The following is a 22,086-nucleotide window of genomic DNA, read 5'->3' as shown; positions in this document are numbered from 1 at the left end:
TTACTCCTCAGTTATCACATCCCCTGATTTCATGCACCCAATGTAAGCACCACTTTGACCACGTCGGGTTCCAAGCATTTCAATTAGCCCCTCTGAAAAGAAATCAAGTGTCAAAGATGAATCAAACAAATAATATGCATATATTTCCAAAAAATAGATAGACATTTCTTTATACTTCAAAGTTCCTTAAACAAGAGACAATGCAGAACTCTAACCAAGGTCAAGATTGATGTTGTCATCAACTTTAACATAGAATTCCGCATCCCAATTTTCAACTGCTGCACTGAAGAAGAACTCTGTTTTCTTCAAAAACTCTTCTTGAGCCTCCTCATGATCATTCTAATAATCACAACCACAAGTGCATCAAATTTCCTATTTCATTTGATTAACCATAACCATAATTTATTTAGTGAACCAAAGAAGTTTACATAAAACTTCATAATATACCTAGTTCAAACAAGTTATATCCTACAAAGAAGTATCAGAAGTTAGATTTTCCACAACTCATGGACTGATGATGCTAATGAATAGTTTGATTACATGAATAATTTGAAAGAATAAAGACTTCAAACTTCATAAATGACATTTCTTTTAAGAATACACTTCTACTTATAAGTCAAAAGTTTGTCTTTGTTGTTAGGTTCAAAACAAAAGAAAAAGGATTCACGAAATAAATAGATTCTTTTTTTAAAGAAGACAAAGTAAGATTTTATTAAAGTTGCAATATGCCAATATCTAGGGTTTTGTTGAGAGAGCAAGAAGAAGAAGAAAAGAAGAAAGAGGAGAGAAAGTAACGAATGGAGGAGAGTGTTACTGTTCATTCTCTCAAACATGAAATTTATATTATGAGAGAGAAACTACATAAAAGCCCTCATATGGGTGCCCAAATACAAAAGGTAAGAAATGACCAAAAAGACCCTTGGCTCATACAATCTCAACACTCCCCCTCAAACTGAGCATATATGTCAACCATGCCCAACTTCTCTAGGTTCTTAGCAAACTTTGGATGATGAAGGCCTTTGGTGAGGCAATCAGTGAGTTGGTCTTTTGACCTTACAAAAGGTAGACAAATCTCTCCACTAGCTATCCTATCTTTGACAAAATGTCTATCCACTTTGATATGCTTTGTACAATCATGTTGAACAAGATTGTAGGCAGTGTTTATGGCTGTTTGGTTGTCACGATAGTCTCATTGGAATATCGAATGCCCGTTTCGGTCAGCAAGGTCTTCAACCAGAGTGGTTCCGACACCCTATATACCATTACCCTATATTCTACCTCAGCACTAAATCAAGCAACAACTAATTGTTTCTTGCTTCTCCACGAAACCTCATAGCTTCCAACTAAGGCACGGTAACCAGATGTATATCTTCTATCATCAACAGATCCTACCCAATTTGCATCTGCATAGGCCTCAACTTTTATATGTCCATAGTTGGGAGTACAACATTCCTTTATCAAGGCATCTCTTCAAATAGGCTAGGATTCTATTGACAGCTTGCATGTGAGAGGTTTTGGGCTCATGTATGTATTGGATAACCACTTCGAGTCTCCGACTGCATAAAATATATATCAAACCTAATCAAACACAGATAAAGAAGACGGCCAACCACGCTCTAAAAGACCCCTCTATCAAGAAGAACATCTCCTTCAGTAGCACTCAACTTGTGGTTGGGATCAATTGGAGTTTTTGCGAACTTGCATATGTAAAGAGACTGGGCTGAATGGGCCCTAACAGCCTCTCTTGTAATATCTGTTAGAATGTTAGAGTGATGTTCGGCTGATAAGAGTTCTTATTAGCCCAGTCTTATGTTTAACTTATATTGTAACTGGGCCTGTGTTAATGGGCCTAATCCTGTATAGTGATTTAAGTCATCTGGGTGTCCCATCACTAATCAGGGGCATCCCAGTAATTTCTTGTACCTTGTACTATATCCATCTATAAATAAAAGACTGGTCGACTGCCTAGTACAGTTCGACATTCTCTTCAGTTCTGTGGTTCTCTTCTCCTCCTTGTTACTTCGAGTATAGCTCTTCAGATTACATGGTATCAGAGCATTAGCTCCTTCCTGGTTTCAGCAGGTGCACTCTCTTCTCTTGCTGTCTTTTCATCTTCTCTCTTCCTTTTCTGGGTTGCTGCAGTAAAGACCTAGGAGTGTAAGAGAGTAAAGCAAGTTCGAACCTAGGGTTTCTCTTGGTTGTAGGACTCAAGGGAAGTAAAACCCAGAAGTAGATGTCCTACTTGATTATTTCCAGCAAGTAGTAGCTATTGGGCTACTAAGAGAGGTCTGTATAGGACAGACCTGGTTGAGGGCTGATTCAACAGTCCTAGCACTAGCCGAGAGGGGGAGAACTTCCTCTATAGTTGCAGCTTCGTGCTCCAGCAAGACTTGTGCAGAACAAGTGATAAAGACTTAGCTTCTTCTACAGTTGCAGTCTCGGTGCATCAGCAAGACTCTTACAGAACTGCAACAACTTCAGTTACAGATTTTCTTCAGGTCGGTTATCTGCCCTACTCTTGGGCTGAACTGGTTCAGTGACCTTTACTTTTTACCAGAACTGCGGCAACTTTTGCACCACACAGTTGCAGCCTTAAACTTTTACCAGCACTGTGAACTAGTTCAGTTACAGACCTCTACTTGCTACTGTACCCGAACTGTGAACACTTCTACCAGTACTGTGAACACAGTGACCACTTTGGCCAGTCCTTAACAGAATCACCTATAGTACTGTGAACAACTCTTGGACTGAAGTCAGGATGTCCTCACTATCCGGTGAAGTTTCCTCTAGAGATAACAGACCTGTCACAAGGTCCTCAAACCTGGAAAACCCTAATCTGCACAGCTTGCAGATTACAAGTGTGTTACTGGATGAGTACAACTTCAGAGAGCGGTCCGTCTCTGCAATGCTGTTCATTACCTCTCGTGAACTCACTGGCTATTTGGATGGAGACAAGAAACAACCAGAAATTGGCAGTCCTGAATACACCGTGTGGCGCAAGGAAAATGCCACAATCATGTCTTGGTTGCTGGCCTCTATGACTCCTAGGGTGGCCAGAACTGTTCATCACTTCCCTACAACTGCTAAAATTTGGGAGAAAGTATTTAAGACATATGGCCAGAAAAAGAACAATGCTAGAATCTACAGGCTGAACCAAGACATTGTAGCCCTAAGGCAAGGAGACATGTCCGTGGCAACCTACTTTGCAACACTAGAAGGCCTCTGGGAAGAGCTTGACCACCACTTGATTTTGGATTGGGAAAATGCCAATGACAAGGGGAGGCATGACAAGCAGATTGAGGAAGGCAGAGACTTCAAGTTTTTGGCGGGTCTTGACCCTGTATATGAGTATAAGGTCACAGATTCTAGGGAGAGATGAATTACCTGAGCTTCACCATGTCTACTACTTGGTGAGGAATGAAGAAGTAAGGAGAAAGGAGATGCAAGTTGACTCCCAGACACATTCAACAGAACTACCTGGAGAACATTCAGCCTTAGTCTCCACTAAGGGGAATAGATTTTCAGACAAGAAGTCCCTCAAGTGTACCCATTGTGGTGGTGAGAAACACACAAAGAAGAAATGTTGGGTCTTGTACCCTCATCTGAAGCCAGCTGCTCTGAGAAAGGACAAAAGGCAACATAAGGGCCATACAGCAAGTGGGAATCTTGCCACCAACAACAGTAGTGACAACTCACAGAGTACTCAGACAGTGTCCTCTTCCACCACAAGGCAGGATGCCGACTCCTCTGGACCAAGTACTTCGGGCTTCACAGCTAGTGAGGTAGAGGTTCTCAGCCGGGCATTAGCCCGTCTGAAGAACAATTCTTTAGCTTCCACCTCTCTTGCCAAATCAGGTACAACCTCTACATTTAGTGCAACTAGTTCCATTAATTCTACCTCTTGGGTGATTGATTTCGGAGCCACTGACCATATGACACATATGTCCTTATTCTCTACATATCATTTGTTGTCTGGCCAAGATAAGATGAGAGTAGCTGATGGGTCCCTCTCTACCATCTCTGGAAAGGGGGTGGTTGACCTAAGCAAGGATCTCTCTCTTAAATCAGTCCTACATGTTCCTAGTCTTACCTCAAATCTGTTGTCTGTTTCAAAGCTTACAAAAAATTTGAACTGCAGTATAACTTTCTTTCCTTCTCATTGTGTCTTCCAGGACAGATTGACGAGGAGAACGATTGGGAGTGGTCATGAGTATGGGGGCTTCTACTATTTTGATGAAGATGTCAGCTCAGCCTTGCAAGCTTCTACTACTAGTCCGGAATGTGTAGAGTCAATAGCTAGGCTGCACTTGTGGCATGCTAGGCTAGGTCATTTGTCTTTTTCTTCTTTAGCAATGTTGTTTCCCGAATTATGTAAGGGCATTCCGAGTTAGAGTTTAATTTGTGATGTGTGTCAAATGTCAAAACAATGCAGATCAATGTATCCAATTTCTAGAAATGAAATTCAAGCCCTTTTTGATTTGGTTCATTCTGATGTTTGGGGTCCTTCTCCCATTGTTTCCATTGATGGCTTCCGTTACTTTATCAGTTTTATTGACCATTATTCTCGGTGCACTTGGATTTATCTGTTGAAAGGACGTGATGAAGTTCCCTGGATAACTATGATGTTTTGCAAGATGGTTGAAACACAATTTGATAAAAAGATCAAGCAATTCCGTTCAGACAATGCAACTGAATACTTTGAAAGATCCCTGAACTCATTCATGGAAGATGCAGGCATGTTACATCAATCATCATGTGCTTACACCCACCCCTCAACAAAATGGGGTTGCTGAGCGCAAGAACAGGCACCTATTGGAGACAGCTCGAGCCCTTCTTTTCCAGCACAATGTGCCCAAGCAATATTGGTCTCAAGCTGTTCTCACTGCATCATACCTGATAAATCAGATGCAATATTGGTCTCAAACATATTTTTCTGTTTTGTGTCCCACTCTTCCAGAATTTCCTCTTCCCCCACGGGTTTTTGGCTGTACATGTTTCATACATGTGAAGGATCCAAAGAAAACCAAGCTGGATCCTAAGGCTACAAAGGGAATATTTTTGGGGTACTCTCCTACACAAAAGGGGTATAAGTGTTATGACCCTGTCTCCAAGAAAAAATATGTCACCAGAGATGTAGTCTTTTTTGAGTCCCAACCTTATTTCCAGTCTTCTCAGAATCCTCTTCAGGGGGAGAGTAGTGGGATGGAAGAGGATTCTCATTCTCCCTTCTTTTTTGTTCCCATTTCATCACCTTCCACTACTACTAGCTGTAACATTCCGGGTCAACCTAGTGAGACTCCCACTGTGCCAGTTACTTCTTCAGATTCGGCTGATGCTTCTGAAGGTTCCAGTGAACAAGAGAAAGAGATACTTACATACAGTAGAAGGAAGAAGGCCCCTCAACCTCATGATTGCAACCAATTGAACTCAAATCAATCTGTCTCTGCAATCCAAGGTAATTCCGACTCACTCAATTCAGATTTGGACCTTCCTATTGCTCTCCGTAAGCCTGTTCGCTCTTGTACCACTCGGCATCCCATAGCTGATTATGTTTCTTACTCACACTTATCCCCTGCCTATCACTCCTTTGTGTCTGCTCTTTCCTCCGTATGTATCCCTTCCAGGTATTCAGAGGCGGCTTCTGATCCAAGGTGGAAAGAAGCCATGAATGAGGAGATGAAAGCCCTAATGAAAGCAAGGACGTGGGAATTGGTGGACCTGCCAGAGGGGAAAGGCACTGTTGGGTGCAAGTGGGTATTCACAGTAAAACACAGGGAAGATGGGTCAATTGAGAAGTACAAGGCCAGACTTTTGGCAAAGGGATTTACACAAAAGGAAGGAATTGACTACAAGGAAACCTTTGCCCCAGTAGCAAAGCTCAACACAATCAGGGTTCTACTGTCACTAGCAGCAAAATTCTCTTGGGGACTTCATTAGCTGGATGTGAAGAATGCCTTCCTAAATGGTGATCTTCATGAAGAGGTATTCATGGAACCCCCACCTGGATATGATGTTGGAAAGAAGGTATGTAAACTAAGGAAAGCATTATATGGTTTGAAGCAATCTCCCCGGGCATGGTTTGAGAGACTTTGTTTGGCCATGAAGAAAGTAGGGTACACTCAGAGCAGTGCAGATCATACATTGTTTACAAGGAGACAGGATGACAAACTTACAGCACTCATTGTGTATGTGGATGATATGGTGATTACTAGAAATGATGTGAAAGAGATGAAGAGGCTGAAGGAGTTCTTAGCTTCAGAATTTGAGATCAAAGACCTGGGAAATCTGAGATACTTTCTTGGGATTTGTAGAGAAGATGGGCCGAATGGCCCATAGACTGTCATTTCATGTTATGTTATGTTTCTCTCTATTGTGGGCCTTATTCTGGGCCCATACTCTGTAATGTTCTGTTTTTGTATTTTCCTGCCCACTCAAGGGCCTCTCTGTAATTTGTCAAAGATTAACTTATTAATAAGATGTTTAGAGTGTTAGAGAGTAGTTATGTTCGAACCTCTTACTCTCTAACACTCATTGCCGCCAACTCTCTCTTCTCTTCCTCTTTTGTTTGTTTATTTTCTAGTTTGCATCCAATCTCAAACAGTTCCATACATCAAGTGGGCTGTTTTTCAACTTGGTATCAGAGCGGGCCATTGCTTGGCGTGTCCCTCATGTGGTTCTAGTTCAGCCAACTACATGAGGAGGTTCTAGGGCTGAAAGTTTATAGTCATCCGCCTAGTTCTTGGAGGTCATTGGAGGGTGCCCAAATTTCTATACACTTGGAGAAGGGTTCGGTGACCAGGAAGAATCAGAGAGCAAGTTGTTTGGCCTTATTTGAAATCAGAGAAAAAGAATTTCGAAGTTATCTCAGAGAACAAGTGTTCGGCCTGGTTTATAGTTCAAACCAGAGACTCTCTTGCTGTAAGTCTTTTCTCAGTCCTTTGCTGGGTTATTTTTATTGTTTGGGAGGACTATTAAAGCATTCAAAGCCCACCTCCATTCGGCCCACTGTTGCTGGACTGATTCTACTCAGAAATTTCTGGGTTGTTTTGGAAGTGCTATTTGGCTGATTATTGGACTACCAAGCTGCTGAAACTGATCTAAAACTAAGTGGTACTAGTCTCATCTTCATCCCAGCCTCTTCTTGGACCTATACTGAACACTTTGAAGTGGTTTCTTCTAGTTAACAGTAGGTTGTTAACTACTGCACACTGAGTGTTCGACAAAAGGTCTCTTAAGGACTGTGGCCCCTTTTTTTCTTCTCTTTGGGACAACAGCTGTTGGGAACCTGAAATACCTTGTGATTGGAGGTTTGCTGGGTGTCCTTTGAAGGATGAAACAGTAAAGAAAGAACTACCACCGAACTGGACTGTCACAGTTATCAAGATTGAACTGATTCTGTGAGCTAGTTGTTGTTGCCTATTCAGCTCAAACTAAACTCATCAAGACCCCAGTACCTTGGGAAACCTATTGAAAATCCTAATTGGAGCCTGTACATGATGGAATTCTCAAGCCTTGAAAACAAGAATGCTGCTGAATATGGACAGATTTTGGAAACCCCAACCGATTCTATGCTGGCTGTAACTACAGTTAAGCTTGATGGGACCAACTACTTGGCTTGGTCACAATTAGTGAAAATCCATATTTTTAGCAAAGGAAAATGGGGTGTTAAGATGTGCCGAATAGGGGTAGTTTAGTCTTCTTCTGTTTATTAAGTAACTTGCTTATGCGGCTGTGTTATTAGAGTTACTCTGCCCCACACTTAAGTAAGGGCATTCCTGTCTTTGTAAACATGATTATAATCTAATATAGATTAAGGGGGTCGACTGGATGGGTTGACCATCAGATTTTCGACAGACCCTTCTTCTTCTCTTCCTCTTCTTCTTCTTCTTCTTCTTCTTCTTCTTCTTCTTCTTCTTCTTCTTCTCCTCTTCCTGTTCGGACTACTGTAGCAGCAGTCGAAACATGGTATCAGAGCAAGGTTCCTGATCTAAGTCAGTTGGTAAAGCACCTCAGCATTGTTCGTGACTCTTCACCTTCGTTTCTGGTCAGTCGATGGAGAGGACTGGTTCGCCCTAGGTCAGAAACATTACAGCTTGTCTCTCTGCTACGCATAACCCTCTTCAACAAGGAAAGTGACTTCAGCAGTGAATGATTGATTGATATTCTCAAAAGAAGGTCGGTTCTCTCTTCTTCTAGTGTCACTTATATTTCTGGGTAGAAACCCTACAAGAAGCTGTTAGTATTGAGTAGAACCTAGAGAACTAGGTTCATTGTTGCCCTAGGAAGGGCTGTGTGTGCAGTAGCCGAATGGTGTAGGGCTGCTGTAAGTTGTTGAATGGTGTTAGGGCTGCTGTAAGTGGCCGAGTGGTGTAAGGTAGAATGCAGTGACCTTGCCGAACTCCTTGTGGTTGTGTAATGCCCTCTTAAGTGTGTTAAACAAGTCTGAACTGGGTGCAGCAGATTTGGCTGTGTTGTGGTGCTTGAGTGGTTGTAAGAGGGCCTCTACTTGTGATTAGTGAATGGTAAACTGATGCTTATGTGGGACGTAAGTGTGTGAAGTCAGCAGTAGTGTGAATAAGAACAAGTGTGTGCTTCCACTGTGGTGTTTAGAGACTGCAATAGGTGCTGAAATATCAAACTGTGAACAACATCAATCAGCTTGTAGCTGAGAAGTAAAGTTAGAGACAACTGTGAAAGAGTACAATGGCAACAATAGGAGATGGCTACAATGATCAGAAACCTAGTGTAGTAATTTCCTCCGACTACCTAGGGGTACAAATGACCTCAATTAAGCTAAATGGAGAGAACTATGTTCCATGGGCTAAATCAGTGGAAGTTTTTCTCAAGGCAAAGAAGAAAGTAAAGCATGTAAGAGATGAGAAGCCACCGGTTGACTCTCCAGGGTTTGATGATTGGGAACAAGAAGATGCTCAAATCATGACTTGGCTGTGGAATAGTATGGAACCCAAAATCAGTGCCAACTTCATGTTCCTTGATACGGCTAAGGATATATGGGAGCATGCTAAGAAGCTATATTCTGGACAAGACAACACAACAAGAGTATATCAGCTGTATCAGGAGTACTTTGATCTACAACAAGGAACCAAAACACTAGAAGAGTACTATGCCTGTATGAAGAATATAAGGAATGAACTCAATGTCTATCATCCCCTTACTCCAGATATTCAAGTTCAGCAACAGCAAAAGGAGCAACTTGATGTTACAAGATTTTTAGTGGGGCTAAAGTAAGAATATGAACCAGTTAGAGCTCAAATATTGGGGGGCTCTACTCTTCCTACACTTGAGGAAGTATTCTCAAGACTTCGTAGAATTTCTTTGGGCTAGACAGAGAACCCCACACAGTATGATAGATCAGCACTTGTGACAGCTAGAGGTGGTGGACATAGTACAAGAGGAGGAGGTCATTCCAGAGGGGACCGTGGCAATTCCATGATTGGTCGGGGTGGCCGTGATTCACGGGGAGGTCGTGGTAGAGGAAAAAATAACTCTACAAGGAAATGTACTCATTGTGGTAGGGATGGACACACAGTGAATTTCTGTTATGACCTACATGGCCCTCCCTCTAAATGGGCTAATCATGCTGTAGCAGGCGAGGTTGCTATTAGTGACAATAAACTGGCAGACCGAACACCTCCCACATCTACATCTACTTCTGGAAGGGAGATGGAGAGTGTTCCGCGTGATGAGTATGAACGGTTCCTTCAAACTACTTCACAGCATACCACTACCACATATGCCCAATCAGGTATTGCTTGCATGTCATCTAAAACTCCTTCCTGGATTATTGACTCTGGAGCCTCAGATCATATGACCGGGACTCCAGGTGTGTTCTCTTCTCTTTCTGAAACCTCCACATCACAAACTGTTACACTTGCCAATGGGTCCTCATCTCCCATTTGTGGTGTTGGTAATGTTGACTTGGTTTCTGTCCCCTTATCATCTGTTTTATATGTACCTAAGTTTCCATTCAATCTTATGTCTGTTAGTAAAATAACCAAAGCTCTTAACTGTTCTGTTACCTTCTTTCCTTCCACTTGTGTTTTTCAGGATCTCAAGATGGGGAAGAAGATTGGTGGGGGGCATGAAGCTGGTGGATTGTATTACCTTGACGGCGGTGGATCTTCAATTGCACTTCAGACCTCCCTTACTCCTCTACAATGGCATTGCCGACTGGGACATCCATCTCTCAAGGTTCTCAAGATGTTGGTTCCATCATTGAGTCAGTTGTCAGTTTTACAATGTGAGTCATGTCAGTTTGGTAAACACCGTCATGTGTCCTTTAGTCCAAGAGTTGAGAGTCGCATGTTGAGTCCTTTTTCTTTGGTTCATTCAGATGTTTGGGGTCCAATCAAAATTGAGTCTTACAATGGGTACAAGTATTTTGTCTCCTTTATTGATGATTGTTCAAAAATGACATGGATTTACTTAATGAAAGAAAGAAGTGAATTATTTTCCATTTTTCAAAAATTTCATGCTGAAATACGTACACAATTTGGTGTTCCAATCAAAGTTCTCCGTTCAGATAATGGTCGTGAATATTTTCTTACTGCATTTCAATAGTATTTAGAACAGCATGGCATTATTCATCAGACATCATGTGCTTTCACCCCTCAACAAAATGGGGTGGCTGAACGGAAGAATCATCATCTTCTTGAAATTGCTCGGTCTATGCTTCACCACATGAATGTTCCTAAACGGTTTTGGAGTGATGCTGTACTCACTGCATGTTTTCTCATTAATCGGATACCCTCTTTTATTCTTCATGGTCGGTCCCCCTTCTCCATCTTGTTTTCCACTTTATCTTCGTTTCCATTAACTCCTCGTGTCTTTGGTTGTGTGTGCTTTGTTCATAATCTGAGTCCTAGAATAGACAAGCTAGATGCACACTCAATTAAATGTGTCTTCCTTGGCTACTCTCGGACTCAAAAAGGGTACAAGTGTTATAATCCCATTGCCCGAAAGTGCTATGTCTGCCCTGATGTCACCTTTTTTGAGTTTGTTCCCTTCTTCTCCCGTCCTGAAGCACCCTTGTCCTCACCCTTACCTCCTCTTCCTCTTCCTGTTAGTGATTCAGTTCCAGAGGCTGTTGTTGGAGTAGACTCATCTCCTCATCCAGTGCAGGTCACCACTGAACGACCACCGATCCGACAAGTGTATACACGTCGAACGACACCGGCCCCTCCTCCTACTTCTACCTCGTCTGCGGATCCTCTCATGGCTCCTATTGCTGAACCTTCAGATCTTGACCTATCCATTGCCTTACGGAAAGGTAAACGTAGTTCTACACTCCATCCCATTTCCAATTTTGTTTCATTATCTCGTCTTTCTACCTCACATCGCCAGTTTGTTTCACTTTTGTCTTCTATTTCCATACCTGACAATGTTCAAGAAGCTCTTAGTTCACCTGGATGGCGGCGGGCAATGGAGGAGGAACTTTCTGCTCTTCAACATACTCAAATGTGGGAACTCACTACTCTCCCACTTGGGAAGCATGCTGTGGGCTGTAAATGGGTGTATACTGTGAAATACTTGCCAGATGGTAGTGTGGAGCGTCTGAAGGCCAGACTTGTTGCTAAAGGTTACTCACAGTTGTATGGTGTGGACTACATGGAGACATTCTCTCCGGTGGCTAAAATTGGTTCCGTTCGTGTCCTAACTTCTTTGGCAGTTATGTATGATTGGCCTCTCCTTCAACTTGACATAAATAATGCCTTCCTCCATGGTGATCTAGTGGAGGAAGTATATATGGAGCAACCACCTGGGTTTGTTGCTCAGGGGGAGGGTGGTAAGGTGTGCAAGCTGAAGAAAGCAATTTATGGGTTGAAGCAATCTCCACGTGCTTGGTTTGGGAAGTTCAGTGAAGTGGTGAAGAGTTTTGGAATGAAGCAATGCCAGGTTGATCACTCAGTGTTCAGCTATGACTCAGAAGCTGGGAAGATTTTATTAGTGGTCTATGTGGATGATATTGTCATCACTGGTAGTGATAAATTGGGGATTGGCAAACTAAAGGCATTTCTGCAAAATCATTTTCAAACAAAGGACCTTGGAACATTAAAGTATTTCTTGGGAATAGAGGTTGCCAAGTCAAAACAAGGTGTGAATCTGTGTCAAAGGAAATATGTCCTTGATCTATTGGAAGAAACAGGACTATTAGGTGCAAAACCGGCTAAGACCCCTATGGAACCAAATGTTAAGTTGAGCAGTGATACAGGAGAAGTATTTGAAGATCCTGGAAGGTATAGACGACTAGTGGGAAAGCTGAACTATCTGACTATCACGAGACCCGACATCTCCTTTGCAATCAGTGTGGTGAGCCAATTCATGCAGAACCCTCGTATACCTCACTGGGATGCAGTCCTTAGAATTGTGAGGTATCTGAAAGGAGCTCCAGGCCGTGGGGTATTGTATAAACCAGGAGGAAAACTTGAAGTAGTTGGGTATACAGATGCAGACTGGGCAGGCTCAGTGAGTGACAGAAGATCTACTACAGGCTATTGCACATTTCTGGGAGGAAACCTTGTGACATGGAAGAGTAAAAAGCAGACGGTTGTAGCCAGAAGCAGTGCTGAAGCCGAATATAGGGCCATGGCTCACACTACCTGTGAATTAGTGTGGCTGAGGAATCTTCTACAAGAAATTGGGTTTCACATGGATAAACCTATGAAATTGTACTGTGACAACCAAGCTGCACTCCATATCTCTTCCAATCCTGTCTTTCATGAGAGAACAAAGCACATAGAGGTTGATTGCCACTTTGTGAGAGAGAAGGTTCTTGCCGGAGAGATAAATACAAAACATGTGGGCTCCAATGACCAGTGGGCAGATTTGTTTACAAAAGCTCTAAGCTCAGGGAAAGTGAACTATCTATGTAACAAGCTGGGATTATATGACATATATTCTCCAGCTTGAGGGGGAGTGTTAAGATGTGCCGAATAGGGGTAGTTTAGTCTTCTTCTGTTTATTAAGTAACTTGCTTATGTGGCTGTGTTATTAGAGTTGCTTCTAACCCCATATTGTGACCTACTTTCCCCTTCATATTGTGCCTACCTCTCTTTAGTTGCTTCTAACCCCATTCCTAGGTCTGTATCAGAAGCTCTTGGGATTCCAGAATGGAGAGATGCCATGCAGACTGAAATGGATGCTCTACATGAAAATGGTACTTGGGAGGTAGTGGATTTGCCTGAAGGGAAGGATCCAGTTGGATGCAAGTGGGTTTTTACCATTAAATACAGGGCAGATGGGACTATTGAGAGGTACAAGGCCAGACTTGTTGCAAAAGGCTACACACAGACATATGGGATTGACTATCTGGAGACTTTTGCCCCTATTGCTAAGATGACATCTGTGAGGGTTCTTTTATCTCTGGCAGCTCACTTTGATTGGCCTCTCTATCAGTTAGATGTAAAGAATGCATTTCTGAATGGTGACTTACATGAGGAGGTCTACATGTGTCTTCCTCCAGGAATGTATGGGAAAGATATGCAAGGAAAGGTATGTAAACTAAAGAAATCTCTTTATGGCCTCAAACAATCTCCTAGAGCCTGGTTTGAGAGATTTAGAGCTGCACTTGTTAAATTCGGCTATGTTCAGACACAGTCAGATCATACTCTTTTTGTGAAGAAAAGTGGATCTCTAGCAGTGTATCTCATTGTGTATGTTCATGACATTATAGTGACTGGTGATGATGCCTCAGGCATTCTGGCCCTTAAGTCTTTCCTCCGTACAGAATTTGAGATTAAGGATTTGGGGGAGTTGAGATACTTCCTTGGCATAGAAGTTGCCAAATCCAGGGATGGGATTCTTATTTCCCAGAGGAAATATGTCCTTGATTTGTTGTCTGAAATTGGAAAATTGGGTGCAAGACCAGCTGCAACTCCTATTGATATGAGTCACAAACTTTCAACTTCGGATGGAACTTTGTTGGAAGACAAAGGGGTCTTTCAGAGACTTCTTGGGAAGCTTTTGTACTTGTGCATGACTAGGCCAGATATTGCGTATGCTGTCAGTTGCATTAACCAGTTTATGCATGCTCCTAGAGATACCCATATGGCAACAACAGAACGGATTTTGTGCTATCTGAAAGGCTCTCCAGGAAAAGGAATTCTATTTGCCAAACATGGTTATCTGAAACTTGAAGCCTATACTGCTGATTGGGTTGGAAATATTGATGATAGAAGATCTACTTTAGGGTATTGCAGTCTGGTGGATGGTAATGTTGTCTCTTTGAGGACTAAGAAACAAACAGTTGTGGCTCGATCCTCCGCAGAAGTAGAATATAGAGCCATGGCACATGGAGTCTCGGAATTGTTGTGGCTAAGGTCTTTAATGGAAGAACTTGGGATTGATCATGACAAACCCATGATGTTGTACTGTGATAATCAGGCTGCCATCAACATTGCTCACAACCCGGTACAACATGATAGAACCAAACATATTGAGGTTGATAGACACTTTATTTGTGAAAGAGTCTCCTCCGGTGAAGTGTGTCTTCCATTCATTACTTCTGAAGGACAATTGGCAGATTTCCTCACCAAGGGCATTTCCAAGGCAAGACTTCAACATGACACTAGCAAGCTGGGCATGATTAACATCTATGCTCAGCTTGAGGGGGAGTGTAGAGAAGATGGGCCGAATGGCCCATAGACTGTCATTTCATGTTATGTTATGTTTCTCTCTATTGTGGGCCTTATTCTGGGCCCATACTCTGTAATGTTCTGTTTTTGTATTTTCCTACCCACTCAAGGGCCTCTCTGTGAACAACAACTTGGTTATCACAGTATAGTTTCATGGGTTTGTCAATTGAGAAACCCATCTCCTGTAGTAAGTTCTTCAGCCATACTAGTTCACATGTGGTGTGGACCATAGCCCTGTACTCTGCTTTTGCACTACTTCTTGCCACCACTGTTTGTTTCTTGCTCTTCCAAGTTACAAGATTGCCACCCAGGAAGGTACAATACCCTATGGTTGACCTCCTGTCTGATATAGAGCCAGCCCAGTCAGCATCTGTGTACCCTACTATCTCAAGAGTTCCTCCCTTTTGGTATAACAAACCACGACCTGAAGCACCCTTTAGGTACCTAACAATTCTCAGAACAGCTTCCCAGTGAGGAACCCGGGGATGTTGCATAAACTGACTCACCACACTCACAACAAATGATATATTTGGTCGGGTAATGGTCAGTTAGTTCAACTTTCCCACCAACCTTCTGTATCTTCTAGGATCATCAAACTCTTCACCTGCATCCACACTTAACTTGGCATTGAGTTCCATAGGAGTCTCTGCTGGTTTAGCACCTAACAACCCTGTTTCTTCAAGTAGATCAAGAACATACTTTCTCTAACATAAGTTGATCCCCTGTTTTGACCTCGCAACCTCTATTCCTAGGAAATACTTTAGCTTCCCCAGATCTTTCGTATTGAAGTGGTCCTGTAAGAATTTTTTCAACCTGTCAATTCCATTGCTGTCACTTCCAGTTATGACAATATCATCTACATACACGACTAGCAAGATTTTCCCATCCTTTGAGTTGTAGCTGAACACAGAATGATCAACCTGACACTGTTTCATCCCAAAGGCCTTCACCACTTCACTGAACCTGCCAAACCATGCATGTGGAGATTGTTTCAATCCATAGATTGCCTTTTTGAGCCTGCACACCTTACCAGCCTCCCCCTGAGCAACAAACCCTGGTGGTTGCTCCATATACACCTCCTCAACAAGATCACCATGTAGGAAGGCATTTTTTATGTCAAGTTGTACGAGAGGCCAATCATACATAGCAACTAATGAGATCAACACCCGAACTGAACCAATTTTAGCCACAGGAGAGAATGTCTCCATATAGTCCACACCATATAACTGAGAATAGCCCTTGACCACTAACCGTGCCTTCAATCGTTCCACACTGCCATCAGGAAGATGCTTCACTGTATAGACCCATTTACACCCAACAGTGTGCTTACCAGGAGGAAGGATTGAGAGTTCCCACATGTGATTATGTTGTAGAGCAGAGAGTTCTACTTCCATGACTTGCCGCCACCCTGGGAAGGTAAGGGCTTCCTGTACAGTCTTGGGAATGGGAACCGATGAGAGTAATGATATAAACTTGCAATGAGAAGCATGCTACATCTAAGAGTTTATTTTTCTTTATGTAACTGCCAAGCTGGTCGCCCACTTAAGGGCATTCTTGCCATCATCAAATTTTTAGATCTTAATAAAATAGGGTTAGAGGAGAATGGAGAATCATTCAACTCCTTCTCTTACCTCTTCTCTTCGCCATCTTCTTCTCTTGTATAGTTATTCAGACCTGTTTTATTCTGCTAATCACTAAGTTTAATCTTGATATTAAAAGACTGATTTACATCTTGGTATCAGAGCGGGTTTATTTCCTCTTTCTTATTTTTCTTAGTTCCTGTACACTCTAAAATCAAGAGTGTATGGAGAGATAGGTTCTCTATAGTATAGAGAATCACTTGCCTAGTTGGTAGAAGGGTTTGGAGAGTTTAGTTCTGGCTAGATTTTGCCAAGAAGTGATGTTGTTCTGCTGCTGCCCGAAACCCTAGCCGACTAGAGATTTTTGAGGTTACCAAGAAAGGTGAAGCTCGGGTGTGGCGCTCTGTGCTTGGAAGGTGTCTTGTGACTGCTAAAGGAGGGCAGTTCAGGTTTGGAAGAGTTTGGGTTAGTCTGGTAGGTGCGGCAGCATCTTCTCTCTTCCTTCCATCTACTGGATAGAGCAAAACCCTAGTTTTTCAAGCACCCGAATTCTGGTTTGACTTCAAGTAAGTTTACATAGTCAAAATTTCTGTTCTTTGATTTTCGTTTGATTAATGGAGACAAACGGAAGTGAGTTCAAGCAGGTGCTGGTTTCTAGACCTGCCTTAGTAGATTCTGTTTTGACTGGTGTTACCACAATTAAGCTAGATGGGACGAACTATCTTGCTTGGGCACAATCTATAAAAATCTATGTTTGTAGTAGAGGAAAACTCGGGTATCTCACAGGCAGTAAAGTGAAACCCAAAGAGACAGACCTTGAATTTGAAAAATGGATGCAAGAGAACTATACTGTTATAGGATGGTTAGTGTAAGCCAGCACTATCTCTGGATGTCTTCCGCTAAGGAGATATGGGACAGTATAACTGAGACCTATTCACAGAAACTGAATGTGGCCAGAGCGTACAAATTGAAAAGTGATGTGAAAAACTTGAGACAGGGGGAGAAGAGTGTAGCAATCTACTACTCTATACTAAAATCCCTATGGTAGGAAATTGATGTTATGGAGACAGTGGTATGGGAGAGTAAAAAGGATGTTGAAATGTATAGAAAGCTGGTGGAGAGAAATAGGGCGTTTGAGTTTCTCACTGGACTCAACCCTAAGTTTGATATTATCAGACAGAACATTTTGGCCAGGGATGAAGTTACTCTTTCACAGGCATATGCTATGATAAGTAGTGAGGAGAGTAGGCGGCAAGTTCAGTTGCAGAGTCCACCTACAAAACATTTTGCACATGCGGGAATGAAACCAAAGGGCCCTACTAAGAAAAGAGAGCAGGTGTGTGAATATTGCAAGAAACCACGGCATACAAAGGACACCTGCTGGAAGTTTCATCCTGGACTTCTCCCTGGTAGGTTTAAGAACAATAATAACCCTAAGAAGGGCAGTCAGGTGGGAAAACCCAAGACTGCTAATGTTGCTATAGTACCTGAAGGAGGAAGTAAGGAGAGTGAAGAGAAGTCAACCATTGAGCAGTTGGCTGCAATGAAGTTGGATTTTGAGAAGTATGGGAGGCTCCTAAATCAACTGGAAGCTACAGTTTCTTCAGCTCACCCTTCCAACAGTACATCATCTTCATCGGCTTTTGCTCACTCAGGTACTCGTGCTTTTGCAAATCATGCTTCAGTTTTAGGTAATCATAAAATCCCTTGGATTATCGATTCTGGTGCATCAGACCATATGACCAGTCTATCTAACCTTTTTTGCTCATATCACCTTCTCTCTGGGAAAGAGAAAATATCCTTGCCGATGGGTCCCTTGCCCCCATCTCTGGTAAAGGTGATATAAAGACCTCTGACACCCTGTTCTTATCTTCTGTTCTTCATGTCCCTAAGCTTAACACAAACCTCTTATCTGTTAGTAGTTTAACAAAGTCCATGAATTGCAGCATAACCTTCTTTCCCACTCATTGTGTTTTTTAGGACCTGCAATCTCAGAGGATGATTGGGAGTGGCCATGAGGTGAACGGAATATACTTCCTAGACACACCGGATCAAGCTTTGGGACCACCTCATGGAGATGCCTTAGAGTCAGTCGTGTCAAAGTCTGTTAACAAAATTTTATTATGTCATTTTCGGTTTGGTCACTTGTCTTTTTCTACTTTGAGTCATCTATTCCCAGATATGTTTAAAGGAGTGTCTTTATCGAGTCTTCATTGTGAATCATGTGAGCTAGCAAAGCATTATAGACATTCCTATTCAATTAGCAATAAAAGATCACTTTCTCCTTTCCATATTGTTCACTCTAATGTGTGGGGGCCATATCACATGCCAACCATGAGGGTTACAGGTACTTTATCCTTTTTATTGATGATTATTCGCGTTGCACTTGGATTTATCTCATGAAATCCAGGGATGAAGTACCAGCTATTGTGAAAAATTTTCATGAACTCATCCTCACCCAGTTTAATACTCGTATCAAAATATTCCGCTCTGACAATGCTAAGGAGTATTTTGAGAGAACCCTTTCCACCTATCTTGAAACTTTTGGGGTTATTCATCAAAGTTCTTGTTCCTACACTCCACAACAAAACGGGGTGGAGGAAAGAAAGAACAAGCATGTGGTTGAGGTTGTCAGATCCCTCTTGTTTGCATCCCATGTTCCTGTAAAGTTTTGGGGAGATGTTGTTCTTACTGCTACCTTTCTGATCAACCGTATGCCCTCCTGGGTCCTTGGCTTTAAAACTCCTTTTAGTCTTCTCTTCCCGGATGAGGATCTCTTTTTTCTTCCTCTTCGTGTGTTTGGATGTACTTGCTATGTGCATATTCATAGTCACCAAAGGCACAAGTTTGAACCTAAGGCTCATAAGTGTGTGTTTCTGGGATATGCTTTCACACAGAAGGGTTATTGCTGTTTTGATCCAGTTCGTGGCACCCGCTTTGTATCTCGGAATGTCACCTTTGCCGAGTTGACTCCCTTCTTTAGTATTCCTCCTGAGGGGGAGAAATCTAGTGAGCCCTTTGCTATGCCTCCAGTTGTTCCTCTTCCCATCCCTTGTGAACCCGATCATGGGGTGTCCACCTCTTCCACTGGACCTACCTCCGATATCCCTGCTCCTCCTCCTCCTGCTCCTGCTCTCCAAAGGTGGTACCAAAGGCAGAGATTCAGACATGTGCAGGTTGTTTCCACTCCTTCAGAAGAGCATCTTGCCACTCCCATCATTCCTGAGGAAACAGGTCAGCCCTCTACTGACCCATCTCTGACTGTCCCAGACCTTGACCTTCCTATTGCTCTTCGCAAAGGCAAGCGGAAGTGTACAACCCACTGTATCTCCAAACACTTATCTTACAGCCTTCTCTCCCTTTCCTACTACTCCTTTCTTGCATTTGTTTCTTCCCATGTGATACCCAGGTCTGTACCGGAAGCATTATCTCAAGCTGAATGGAGGGATACTATGATGACTGAACTTGATGCATTGCATAAGAACCATACCTGGGATATTGTGGACTTGTCAAAAGGGAAGGAACCAGTGGGTTGTAAATGGGTGTTTACCATTAAGTATCACTCTGATGGCTCTGTTGAGAGGTTCAAGGCTCGGTTGGTTGCTAAGGATTACACCCAAATGTATGGCATTGACTATCTTGAGACATTTGCTCCTGTAGCTAAGATGACTTCAGTCAGGGTTTTACTTTCTCTAGCAGCTACTTTTGACTGGCCCCTACACCAGTTTGACGTTAAAAATGCCTTCTTGAATGGAGACCTGCATGAAAAAGTCTATATGTCTCTACCTCCAAGAGTGTATGGGAAAGAAATGAAAGGCAAGGTGTGTAAACTACACAAATCTATTTATGGTCTCAAACAATCTCCTCAGGCTTGGTTTGAGATATTTTGGGCTGCTCTTGTCTCCTTTGGCTACATTCAAACACAATTTGATCATACACTATTCTTGAAGAGAAATGACTCTTTGGTGGCCTTCTTGATTGTTTATGTTGATGACATTGTGGTCACGGGTAATGACATTGAAGAGGCCAGTAAACTAAAAGGATTTCTCAACTCTGAATTTGAAATCAAAGATTTGAGAGATCTTCGGTATTTCTTGGGCATTGAAGTTGCTCGATCTAAGGATGGTATCTTCATATCTCAACGCAAATATGTCCTTGATCTTCTTGCTGAAACTGGTAAACTTTGAGCTAAACCTATCTCCACTCCCATTGATCCTAATCATAAGCTTTCTGCCACAGATGGTGAACCTTTGTCTGATAAGGGAGTGTTTCAGAGACTGCTTGGGAAGTTGTTATACCTTTGCATGACTCGGCCAGATATTTCCTATGCAGTAAGTGTTATTAGTCAGTTTATGCATTCTCCCAGAGATACTCATCTAGCTGCTGCAGAAAGGGTTCTGTGCTACTTGAAAGGTACTCCAGGGAAAGGTATTCTATTTGCTATGCATGGTCACATGAAGCTGGAAGCCTTTACTGATGCAGATTGGGCAGGATGTATTGATGACAGAAGGTCCACCTCTGGTTATTGTGCTCTAGTTGCTGTGAATATCGTGTCTTGGAGGAGTAAGAAACAATCAGTAGTTGCTAGATCCTCAGTTGAAGCAGAATACAAGGCAATGGCTCATGGTGTGTCAGAATTACTATGGCTACAATCCCTTCTAGAGGAATTCGGGGTGGACTACGAGAAACCAATGATGCTCTATTGTGACAACCAAGCTGCTATCAATATTGCACATAATCCTGTTCAACATGACAGAACTAAGCACATTGAGGTTGATAGGCATTTCATAAGGGAAAGAGTCTCTTCAAGAGAAGTTTATTTACCATTCATCACCTCAGATGAGCAACTAGCTGATATCTTGACCAAGGGAGCTCCAAGGAGGAAATTGACACACTATATAAGCAAGTTGGGCATGATTGACATCTATACTCAGCTTGAGGGGGAGTGTAAAGAGACTGGGCCGAATGGGCCCTAACAGCCTCTCTTGTAATATCTTTTATTTTATGTTGATGGGCCACACTTAATGGGCCTGTTATTTATTCTTGTTTTATTTTTCTTTATGTAACTACCATGCTGGCCGCCCACTTAAGGGCATTCTTGTCATCATCAAATTTTTAGATCTTAATAAAATAGGGTTAGAGGAGAATGGAGAATCATTCGACTCCTTCTTCTCTTACCTCTTCTCTTCACCATCTTCTTCTCTTGTACAATTATTCAGACCTGTTTTATTCTGCTAATCACTAAGTTTAATCTTGATATTAAAGGACTGATTTACATCTGCATTCCAATTTCCTAACTTTATGGAGAAGATCAAGAATATATATACTTTCTTTGGGAGAGGAAGATTCCCCTTTTGAATGTTGCAACTTCAATTCCAAGAAAGTATTTGAGATTATCAAGATCCTTAATCTCAAATTCAAAAGCAAGGAAGGATTTTAACTGAGAGATTCTTGTGGTGTCATCCCTAGTCACAACAATGTCATCAACATATACTATCAACATAGTTAGCTAAACCACCAAATTTCCTTATGAACAAGGTGTGGTTAGCCTGAGACCAAGAGAATCCAATATTCAAAACAACATTTGTAAACCTGTAAAACCAGGCTATAGGACACTGCTTAAGCCTATACAAAGACTTCCTTAGATGACAAACTTTCCCTTTGCTATTAGGGAAGCTTACTCCAAGAGGTACATATCTTGCAGATCTCTATTAAGACAGACATTCTTCACATCCAACAAGTGACATAATTACATGAACAGAATCCATCTTAGCAACTAGAGCAAAGGTTTCCAAATGGTCAATGCCATGAGTTTGAGTATATCCTTTGGGCACAAGTCGGGCCTTATACCT

At 42.2% G+C, this 22,086-nt stretch overlaps 1 protein-coding gene across 1 annotated transcript in view; it reads right to left on the bottom strand.

Annotated features, from left to right (window-relative positions):
• LOC104588618 (hydroxyproline O-galactosyltransferase HPGT2-like) overlaps positions 1-22,086 on the bottom strand; it is a 49,717-nt gene that overhangs the window by 6,496 nt on the left and 21,135 nt on the right. Inside the window, exons 8-9 of the mRNA XM_088898206.1 lie at positions 216-339; positions 5-92 (exon numbers count right to left, since the gene is read on the bottom strand). Of these exons, the coding sequence (XP_088754332.1) occupies positions 5-92; positions 216-339 (212 nt within the window). The remainder of the gene's footprint in view (positions 1-4; positions 93-215; positions 340-22,086) is intronic.

This window comes from Nelumbo nucifera, chromosome 2 (assembly GCF_055504915.1).
Source record: "Nelumbo nucifera cultivar China Antique chromosome 2, China Antique-T2T, whole genome shotgun sequence".
Lineage (NCBI taxonomy): Eukaryota > Viridiplantae > Streptophyta > Magnoliopsida > Proteales > Nelumbonaceae > Nelumbo > Nelumbo nucifera.
Note: the sequence above shows the minus strand (reverse complement) of the source record. Positions and strands in the feature narration are given on the sequence as shown.